General features: G+C 36.4%; 1 protein-coding gene across 1 annotated transcript; it reads left to right on the forward strand.

Moving 5' to 3' along the window:
• Positions 1-33: 33 nt before the first annotated feature.
• On the forward strand, positions 34-10,579 carry LOC111343046 (something about silencing protein 10). Its single transcript, XM_022950187.2, has 21 exons — positions 34-197; positions 1,091-1,154; positions 1,781-1,837; positions 2,058-2,123; positions 2,331-2,456; positions 3,673-3,715; positions 4,041-4,115; positions 4,890-5,005; positions 5,379-5,426; positions 5,550-5,600; positions 5,684-5,740; positions 6,322-6,390; positions 6,471-6,511; positions 6,739-6,835; positions 7,500-7,587; positions 8,085-8,125; positions 8,815-8,943; positions 9,008-9,153; positions 9,697-9,766; positions 10,063-10,170; positions 10,296-10,579. Exons 1-21 carry the CDS (start codon positions 181-183, stop codon positions 10,383-10,385), a joined length of 1,599 nt encoding a protein of 532 aa, XP_022805922.1. The 5' UTR covers positions 34-180; the 3' UTR covers positions 10,386-10,579.
• Positions 10,580-11,381: the final 802 nt, after the last annotated feature.

Consider the following 11,381-nt stretch of genomic DNA (forward strand, 5'->3'; position numbering starts at 1 on the left):
CATAAGAATACAAGCTCGCGATACATCTTACTCGTGCCATTCTCTCCCGTCGTTATCAAAATGGCGTCGCGTCGATGTGTTCGCATTTATGTCAGTCACATTGAACTTACAAATTAGGCGCTTAACGGAGTTCTCCTTTCATTTGAACGTCTAAAGTATAAAAACTGGAACAGTTTTAGCATGGCTCGTTCTAAAAGGTGAGCTTTTGTCTTGTCTATATCAACGAAATTGAGGGATAACTACTGATTTGAAACGGCGCACGTGGACATATTTACTTTGATTTCAATCTGTATACAACCTTGCAGACGCTAGGAACTAAACCTGTGATCCTTGTATTGTTACAGTTTTTAGTAATCTATGTCAGGAAATTTCGGAATATGATAATTATTGAACAAAAGTGAAAGATTTCAAATCCACTATACTAACGAAACACCACTGAAAACTAATGATTGAAAGATGAAATATCATGTTTGAACAAGGTTAAGGTTTTGGTGCTCTCTAGTCATTTGCTCTGACGCTATTCTGGATTTTGAGAACTTGTAGTTTAAAAGATAGGTTGAAAGGAATGGATATCATGATTGAACAAAATCTTCGCAAATTTCGAGTAAAAACAAATACTGGCAAACAAATGATATCATTTATGGCCATTGATCTTTCGCATGAACTGCCTTATAAGTTTAAAGACCTAATTCAATTTTCTTTCTCCTAAAGTGTTAAAAACTTTATTCTATATCAGTAATATCAAACCTAAGTTTCCACAAATCAAAAGTGCTAAAACTATCTATCATTCAAGTTATCTCAAACACAAGTCTTCCACAATTCTTCTAGCTTTTAATTCAGTAATCCTTCCCTCTACTCCCAGTTTCTTCTATGTGAATCTAAAAGAGATGGAGGCTGACTCGATAACCTCACGGTTTTCTTAGCCTCCATGCACGAACTCTGGAAGGCTGTTACCTTTAATTTTTACCTATGTATCCTTTCCTGTTTTTTTTTTTTAATGTTAATATTGTAACTGAAACTTGAGTGCTAAATAAAATAAAGAGTTCATGAATAAGTTAGCCTTGTATCCTCTGTTTTTCTTCCAATCAAGATCAAGGAAGCGAGGTAAACATGAGGTTGAAAGTAAAGAAGAGGTTTATGATGAGCCAGATCCTGTAAGTGAAGATGTACACAACAGCTGCAGTATCATTTAATACTGAGACTACAGATGAAGTGATTATAATGCTTGGCATAATGACTGTTCTTTGTTTAGATTATCAGATTCATCAACAAGCAAATTACAATCACTTCAGGACGTTGCATCAACTGATTTTCATTGCTGAAAATTTGATATAAAAAGTCCTCATTTTAAATTAACATCCGAAAGAATGAGATGTCATTCACCCTTTGCATGAATAGGGGACTTGATTAGTATTATTTTGATTTTCATGTAGATTAGCCTAACCAGCCTGGTCAGGATGTGTCTAAGGAACAGTTAAAACGTAACTCTAAGATGAGGCTAGTTAGGTTAAGGTAAATGAGTACAAAATAAAACCAATTGGGTCTGCCATGTATTCATACTGTCTAGGGTCTAATCAGGAATTTCTTTAAGAACTGAAGGAGCTGGACAATACTTCCTGTTGCTTCATGGCACAGGACCTAAAAAAAGTATTCACAGTTATAAATTATTTGGCATTGATCCAAAGTGCAGACTTGTGTGTAACCTTAGTTCTACTGTACCTCATCAATAGTAATAATAGAAGAATAATGAGACTTGCACAAACACTTGTACTTTTGATAGGAAGGAGATGATTATTTTCACGATGACATTGACAAATTTCATGCTGAGAGGGAAAAGGTGAGTTTCTTGAAGCAGAATTAGTCATAATTTGGACTCTGCAAAGCTTAGTTTAGAAATTGTTTTGTGATCTCTGGAACACAAATACTTGTGACACATGTAGATCCATTCACAAATAAAATGAGGTATTTGAATTAAAAGTTAGAACACAACAAACTATCATAATGATAACAGAAAATTAAATTCAATCTCTCATTTTGTATGTCTTGTCTTTGTTAAGATTCTTTTAGATAGTAGTGTCTACAACAAGGACAAGGAAGAAGGTTTTGATACTGAAAATCAACAGGTATGCAGTTTGAAATTGTGTAGTAATTTGTTTCAGCTTGACAATTTCAGCAGTGGACCAATTTGTCAAAAAACATTGACAGACAAAAGCAGTTGCTATAAAAAAACAGAGTTTGTATTACGATTTGGCAGATTTACTTCACTAGGTGTGATTCTTGAAAAACTGACTGAAAGCCACTTTTACTGAACAATTTTATTGTACTTGAAGGATGAAGAAGTAATAGCCTTGGACATTGGTGATTCTGATGAGGAGAGTGATGACAGTGATGATGATGATGATGATGAAAGTGATATTAATACAGATGACTTGGAGGAGGATGATGAAGTTGATGAGGTATGGTGTACATCTATTGTAATGTAATTTGAAGTTCTATGTAGATTTACTCCCTTTTTTCGAGTGATTGGTGCAGAGCTGTTGTAGTCACATTTAGAGGCACCAGACAGTTTTGAAATGTGGGGGGGCCTCTCTTTCATTCAGCCATGTGCAAATCTCTACTCAAATTTTCCAAGATTCCCTTTATGTTGTTTGTTAGCACAAGCAAACCTCTTACAATCTTTATGGTTTTGAATGCGTCTGTATCAATTTTTTTTTCAGCACAGTCTAAATCTTTCACCTTAGCATTTGATTGGGTTCCCATAGACAAAATGAATGCGTCTAATTTCCCATAGACACGCTGTCTAGATTGATGGAGTACTGCTGCAGTTGATAAGCTTCTGACATGCAGGCTAGAGCTGTTGAAAAGAAGTTTTACAACATATCATTTGCCAAGCACAATGCTGATAAAAGGATTTGTCAAAATATCACAAGATTGAATATCTTGACAATTTTTATGTTGCACTAAGGATATTTTTGGCACCAAAATGTGGGGGCTGTAATTTTCACTTTTCTTAAGTGGTTGCCTCTATTTACAAGGGGCCATAATTACCCTTTACTGAGTTCTAACAGCCTGCTTGTCCTCTGCCTGAATGGAACAGTCACATAAAGAGGAACACTCAAATGAAACTAAGAAGAATCTTTTAAGAAAAATCTAATCCATGTTTATCTCAGGTAATTTATATAAGTAGTAGATTTTAGTGGGTTTTTGTGCAAGAAGTAATCAATTATGTTTTTTTAATCATTAACAATTATTTGCCAAAGGCAAGGTGAAAATCGTCGAATAATCCCCAAGATGAAGTCGAGGGGATTATTCGACAATATTCACCGATCCTGAGGCGAATAATTGTTTTAGTATAATTTCAGAGCGGAACAACAGAGAAATTTCTAAAATCATAAAATTTTAGTAACATTTATTAACATTTTATTTTAACATTTTATATAAAACGCATGGAGCGGCTTATATGGCGTCATGTAAGGAACCACTCGACCAATCAGATTGCTGGAAACTCTTTGCTCAGCTCTGAAATTATACTAATTTTTTATAATACACCTTTTCTGTGGAACCTGTATTTTGCACTCAACCTGTATTTAGTGATCACCTTGCCATAATTTCCAAGTGAGTGACTCCTCAGTCAAGGTTGGATTGAATTTAAAATCTTCCAATCCTTTGTAGGAAGATGAAGAAGAAAGTGGAAAGGAGGAAGATGGTGGGAAAGGTTGGTATAATTACCAGAGTTTATAGTTTTAATACAATTTAGTTAGTTATCATAATTTATTTTAATTTTAAATGTTAGTACCGTAGGCCTTCACAGATGAAGAGCCACACCTTTTATGTGGATATACTGTGATTAAACCGTTATTATTATTGTTATTATTTATTTTTATAATTTATTATTATTATTTATTGTTATTATTATCAAGATGCTGATGCTTACAATGGATGAAAACCTAACTATAAAATATCATTATTCTATATAATTGTAAGCCTTAACAAATGGTAAATAAAATGCTTAAAATGTTTTTTTTTTTTTTTTCCCATAGGCATGCCAAGTCAAAAGTCTTGGGGTAGAAAGAAATCTGCATTTTATGATGCTGATATTGTTGAAGAATATGCAGGTGAGTGTATTATGTTTCTTGGTGGCTATTTTTAATTCCTAGTATTTGTGACTGATTAGTTAATAGATTAATGGATTACATGTAGTAGATCATTAAAAGACAAATGTAAGTTGATAGTCCCATTAAACTCCATCCATGATTCTCGGTCCTCAATTCATGAAAACTCATTAGGATCAACTTAGTGTGAAGAAATTTTAGGTCATTTGAGAAATTACTGATGGAGGGTTTCATAAACTGTGGTCAGCTTTTGACTTGTGATAGACTGATTGATGTCACTGATGCCACCGGCATCTTTATTTCATTGTTGACAAGAAGTGACTGTTCTGTTGTTTTAATGCCATTATTCTATTATGTTTTTGTCATTATCAGTATTATGACTACTGGTAATATCATAAAACAGGTTGTAAATATTCACAATTGTGAACTACAATTATTATTTAAAATGGGCCTTATCATTTCTCCCCCAGTGTGTCCTCTTTCAATATGGATTCTGACATTCTAGCTTCATATTGCTATTGTCATCAGGGTCCAGTTGTATAGAGGGCAGATAACGTTTCCCAATAGTTTAAATTGCAATCCAGTGGATAACTGTTAACAAAACATACTGTGCTATCTAGGGATGTATCCAGGGATAGCCTATCCACCTTTTGAACAACTGGGTCCAGGGGATTAGGCTGACCGTTTGAAACATGTCACTACTATTGTTTTAATGTGTTGATCCATTGTTGTTGTTGATGTTGTTGTTGTTGTTGTTGTTGTTGTTGTTGTTGACAGGATCTGATGAGGAGATGGATAAGCTGGCGGAAGAAGAAGAGGAAGAGGCTCTGGCCTTACAGAGACAAATTGCTGCTTCTTTAGAAGAACAAGATTTTGATGCTGCAGATTTTGAAGTGAGCTTCAATAAGTAACCTTAAATGTACATTCGGACACAGCATCTGTCCACAATGAGTGGCAAAAAGTCTTGGGATTTGACAAGTAGTGCACTCTAGCTAAGAGCTTAGAAAGATAAGATTTAATACTGTGTAGGGGTGGGGAGTGGGATGCAAAATCCAATACCACACAACCAGGCTGAGAAACAGTGAAGTGTGCCAAGATTTTTGCCACACATTGCTGTACATGGTTCATACTATCTACATGTTTCTGTAATTGTACTTTTTGTAGTCAGCCATAGAATTAGTGAAGACTGCTATATACTCTGGCAGTGAGTTATTGAAGTTCTTCTCTCTTTTCGTGTCATTTTAACTTTTTTTATTTTATTTTCAGCTTCCACAAACACCTCACAAGAAAGTAAAAGAAGTAGAACTAAATAAGGTACAGAACGGGAGTGTACCATTTGTGTAGTTAGTCAGAGAAATGACAGCTTTGACTGTATGCTGCTTCCTGGTTTTGAAATTGAAAGAAAACTTATTGTATCTACAAATAACTAATTTTCAGGAGAAGGTTGTTCAAGACCTCACAAAGTTGTCAAAGACTGAAAAGATTCAGGTATGTTAAGTGTGCAGTGTACATCTGCAAGGAAATTTTTATCAAACTCACCCCCGTGACATTGTCTTGAATTTCCGTGACAGATTTTGATTAAAGATTCTCCAGAACTTCTGGGTCTCCTGGATGAATTCAAATTAAAGGTAATATAAACAATTCATTTTGTACTCACTTCATTGTTGTGCCTTCTTTATTAGCTGTTTTGAACAGTGTAACCACAAAAACAAGCAGCGATTTATTGCAAAGCTACAAGGGAATGCTTCTTTTGGTAGGCCCATTTCCCCTATGCACATCATAGGCTATAGATAAACTCCTTCCATCACAGCTGGTTTCTTGCCTCCCAAAATACGTAGTGTCATCTTAACATAGATCTTTTAATTTCTTTTCCTTTCCATAAACAGCACTTAGTGTTTGAAGGCTTATTTAACTGAATGCCCTCTCAATTTTTCATTTTTAGTAAGCATCCAAGAAACGCCCAGTTACCCTAGCTATTCATTGTTTTCATAAGTTTGTGATAGAGACAGTTTTTCCCGCTTTATTCAGAAAGTGGTTCTAACCCGGGAATAATGATCAGTTTCACTTCTTGTTTTGTTATGTATCGCCCCTGACACCAATGAGTCGACCAAAACGATATTCCTTTACTTGCTCATGGTAACGTGGCCACAAAGTTTATCCTGGAACAAGCAATACATGAATGCTTTTATTTACTCTTTGTTTTCATCAGCTGAAAGAAGTCACAGAAAAATTGCATCCTCTTGTGAAGATGGCTCGAGCAGGCCAAGTCCCGAAAGAGGTACAGTATTTTAGCTACTTCTGAGCCATTATAGTCATCGAAGATATCTTTTTAATGCTTTTTCATTTTTCTTGTTTTAGGGTGCAGACTATCTTGAACTGAAACACCAGCTTTACCTCAAGTAAGTGACAAAAAGAAGTGTAAATCAGCCTTGTGTAAACTCCAAGCTACTGGTAATCACGTGCGACTTCCCGGTTGGCTATTCGAAAGGTATCGAGGAATAAATAAATAAAAGTAAAAAATTTAAACTTGACGAACGTTTATCATGAAGAAAAGGACAAGTGAAAAGATTCAACGTGAATAAGTCTTTGTTTGAGCTGAAATATCGTTTTTCTCTTTACGTAACAGTTATTGTGTCAATATTGGGTTTTATTTGCTGTTGAAAGCCAGACAAACTTCTGTGAGAGATCATCCGGTGATTGAACGACTTCTCCAGTACAAAAAGGTGAGATTAATACAAGTGAAATCTTTGCTACTGTGTATTCAATGTACACAAAGCTCCCACTTTGGAAACTTACTTGTGAGTAGTTATGAGTGCAGGATACTTTTGATAAAACTGATTGCTTTTAGAGAGATTTATTTTGACATTATTTAGTCGTCTCACTGGTGCTGAATCAATAAGAATTGCGAAAGTTAAGAGAAACGATCAAAGGATCGTGCTATTTTTTTTTTCTTTTTTGAAAAGCAGTTGTGATAAATAGCCGAAAAAGACGGAATGAATTGAATCTGAATCAGTGGAAACTGGCGATGTCGATGCGATGGTCTAACTTACTGAGTTAGGGTAACATTGACATTGAAAGTGTTTACGCATCATTTAAACTCATGTACTCCTGTGTTAGAGATGAAGTCGAATTATGAATATGAATAAATTCCTGTGAACCGAAAAAAGTATTGAAAATTAGAAATGATCTTGGAGTGATATCTTGAAACTTAGGTAGGCGAAGCGTGGGAATTCACTCCGGGGTCGTTATAACATTCTTTTATCTAAAAATTCTGATAATTTTTTGGTTACCACCTTTGTGTTATTTTTTTCTGAGGAAGAGTGATGATGTATATTCCTGTACACTAACTATTGTATTTAAACTTTGCTTCTTGTCGCCTTTTTGAAGCTCCTAACAGAACTTGAACCACTAGATGAGAGGTTTAAGCCGGAGATTGAAGAGTTTCTTACAAAGAGCCAAATCTTACGCCAAAACGGTAAGATTTTGGTGAATGATCTTTTGCTTTTCAGGGTGTGCATAGTTTTGATTATTATTTTTTTTTTGTTTTGTTTTTCGTATGATCTGGTGGTATGACAACAGCTGTTAAGACGTGTTATATGTGAAAGAGGTGCACGGCATTCCAAGTGAGAAAAACGTCTTTCTTCAAACGTTGCACATTGGAACAGATTGCGTCGTACTATAACGTTTGAGTTTAAAGGAATTGTCCAATTTCGGACAGTTGCGTCCGATTTCGAACAGTTGCGTCCAATTTCGGACAGTTGCGTCCAATTTCGGACAGTTGCGTACAACTTCGGAGTGCTTCGCCCAATTTAGAACGGCTTGCTTCGATTTCGGACAGTTGAGTCTAATTTCGGACGATTCCGAGCAATTTCGTTGGGTTCGGGTTTAGTATGATTCTCGGTGCTCCCGCAACTGCAGGATTACAATATCTTTTCATTTATTTTGTTGTTTGTTTGATTTTCCTCTTGTAAGGTACACAAAAGGAAAATGATAGCAAAGCTGACAGTAGTCAGGTAAGAAACAGTTCGCGCACTTTCAAAATCAAAAGAACTTGAGGAAAATAAAAAATTGTTACGATACCGTCGATTGCATTTACCCTTCCACGAACGTAATAAAAACAAGTTAACCCATGTTGTCACATTCCCGCACACGTCGCTCAGTGTTCCCCGCTCATCAACCTGTGGACTAGCGTCTACTTTCTCCTTCATTATTATCCCTGAAACACGCATCAAGGTCACGAAAAATTAGGAAATTATCACCAATTAAACAGGGCTCGACACTAACGATAGCCAACTAGCCACAGACTAGTAGAAATTCAGTTTTGGTTAGTGGTTTTCGATTTCCAGTAGCCAGTTTGGCTTGTAAACAAACTGAAATTGTTGTAACATCTAAGTTGTTACTAGCCACTTGGCTAGTAAGTTGAAAAGTTAGCGTCGAGCCCTGATTAAAGAAGCTCTTGATTGTTAAACAAATTCTCCTTGTCTGCACCCTAGGAAATGCATAGAGAACAGATGGAGAATATGCATACTGATTTAAGTTAACCATTAACCCTTAATTTTTCCTGGTGATAGTACTCTTGAATCACAGGCTCATGATTTTTTAACAAATTCTCCTCGTAAGTGCTATGGGAAATGTCTTCAATATACATACTGATGTTTGGGTGTATAAGAGTAACGTTCTAAATGTGTCTGTGGTTTTTCAGGAACAATCCGAAAAACCTCAAAAGTCTGTAAAGTTGTCAAGTCTTCTCGATGATAGCGATGACGATTACGGCGAAGCAGGAGACGGTAAAAATGAAAACAAAGCGAAGAAAACATCGGAGAAAGGAAAAGTATGTAATTGTATAATCACTGTTCAGTTGGAATACGGTGATCATTTTTGTTTTGTTCGTACAGGAAGGCAAATTGAATAAACTTCAGAAGGGCATTAAAGGAAAAAGGAAGATGGAGGAGGATGTTGAGGAGACAGACCCGTTAGAATACTATGAAGCAGTCAGGCTGCAGAAGAAAATGAAAAGAGAAGCTAAGGAAGCAGCTTATCGGTAAGAGGTGGGGCGCTGGAGCGCGTGAAGTGAGGCCTGCGAGAGGTCAGCGGCGAGTCTGGTAAAAAATGCACCAAACCCCTCACTGGCACGAATCTCGCGGCCGTAACTCACTCGTGACGCAAAATGGACGAGAAGTTACTCGAAGGCCAGGGAAACGCCATCACGCAAGAGTGATCGCAGCGACTATGATATTTAGTTGACTGTATCGTTCTAGATTTTTTGTTCGTTTGAAATAAGAAGTGTTTAGAGGACCTTCACTTGAATTTTAGGTTCCACGATCATGGCTTTGGCTAATTAGGTTGTGTCGTAGACAGGTTAACGAAATGCCTCTATTCCGCAGAGGAAAAAATGGGTGGGGGGGGAGAGATGGGAGACCTCTACTTGGGAAGAATTGATTTAAAAGCCAAATAAGAAATAAGCTCAACTAACAGTCTCAAAGTGATCTTTAATACGACCAACATGCGAGTTTTACGGTAACATGCCACGGGAACGTCCTTTGCACTTTATCTATCGCTCATTTTTTATTTGCTTGGATTTTAGTTTCACGCCTGAACAGTATGATGCAAAGGAAGAAGAGAGCGAGGAGGGAAAAAGAGGAATTACCTACGAGGTTAGAACTACAAGAGTTACAACCATTACGAGCGTTTTGCTTGATTAACCCTTCGACCCTAATAGTGACTAGCATCTAATTTCTCCTTACAATATCACCACTGAATCACACATTAAGGTCAGGAGAATAAAGGAAATGATCACCAACTAAAGAAGCTCTTGATTGTTAAACAGATTCACTTTTTCAGCATGTTAGGAAATGTATAGAGAACAGTAAGGAGAATATGAAGACTGATGTCAGGGTGTAAAGGGTTACCTTCCATAATTAAATATTACATGTCTGTCGTTTCGCTTCAGATTTCTCAAAATAAGGGACTCACAGCCAAGAAGAAAAAGGAACTTCGCAATCCGCGTGTGAAACACAGAAGAAAATTCTACAAGGCTCAGATAAAGCGTAAGAGTCAGGTATGATCCTTCAGCTTTTTTATTTCAATTTGTACGGTGTCTATTGTGGCTCTTGCCTAACCTGATGTTCTCATTTATTGTCCATTTCTCTATTATTTAACCTGTTTTTCTTGTTCTTGTTACAGGTTCTACCGGTTGTAAATGAGCAGAACCGGTATGGTGGCGAGATGACAGGAATTAGGTCACATCTCACCAGGAGTATCAAAATCAAATGAAAAATTATTAACTATATTAATTCTCCAATACACTCTCTCCTCATGCAGTTAATAGTTGGACCCAGGAGTAACTGACGGTCAGATCACACGATCAAATTCTCTCCCTATTGTAGAACATCTAGAAAGCTTTAAATTGTCGTGAATTTGAATCCTACTTTGTCTTGTATTTCAATAAAGGAGAAGCCATTATTATGGAGTGTATTCATCTTAATTTTTCATATCACCCATCTGTATACCCTTGCTCTGCGGAGAGATCAAAGTATCCAAGTTGATCATCCAGTTTTAGTGAAATATAAACCCAGAATACTCTGACTGATAAAGATATCAAATGAATATGACACAAACCGCTATCAACCCTGTAAGTCCCATGGGTGACCAAGACAGATTTTTCTCCTCACAAAATGAATACAATATTAAGCAGACACGTCATAAGAATAAAGAAATATAACAACTGGGTTTTTCTTAGTTGATACAAGACCACATTCTCCCAGCCACCATCAGGAGAATTTTATGGCAGACAGTAAGGAGAATTACTTATGAGATCTGGGAGTGAAAAGGGTTGAGTACTTCAAAAGATGTAGTTCACGTCACGATCAATATTAGCTCAATAGAATTAACTAAATGACCAATATTTATGGCAACGACTAAACGATAATGGTCCTAAGAGCTCCGATCGGTCGGTTGCCGATCGCGACTGAACATTTCTTGAACTTTTCTGCGAAGATTCTGAAAGGAAGATAAAAGGAAATAAGCCTCTTTAACTTACTGGTGGTGACACGCACAAAAGTATGTATTAAAGATACAGAAGGATGAGCAAACTGTAAGTTCGCTCTTGATACAGATCGTGCTACGTAACACAAGGAAATTATCAAGAGGCTGATATTTTCATCATGTTTTTTTCTTTCGATGCTAAGGAGCTATATATGGTCTTAGATTTACATCGAAGCAACAACAACAAAAAAAAAATGCCCGCATACTCAGTATCAAAAAGAAACA

Source organism: Stylophora pistillata, chromosome 3, assembly GCF_964205215.1.
Source record: "Stylophora pistillata chromosome 3, jaStyPist1.2, whole genome shotgun sequence".
Taxonomy (NCBI): domain Eukaryota; kingdom Metazoa; phylum Cnidaria; class Anthozoa; order Scleractinia; family Pocilloporidae; genus Stylophora; species Stylophora pistillata.

Bases quoted from the DNA above. Each gene is read 5' to 3' on its own strand.
- LOC111343046 (XM_022950187.2), top strand. The intron at 2,124-2,330 runs GTATGCAGTTTG...TTGTACTTGAAG, and splicing joins TTGATACTGAAAATCAACAG to GATGAAGAAGTAATAGCCTT. The intron at 8,126-8,814 runs GTAAGAAACAGT...GTGGTTTTTCAG, and splicing joins GCAAAGCTGACAGTAGTCAG to GAACAATCCGAAAAACCTCA.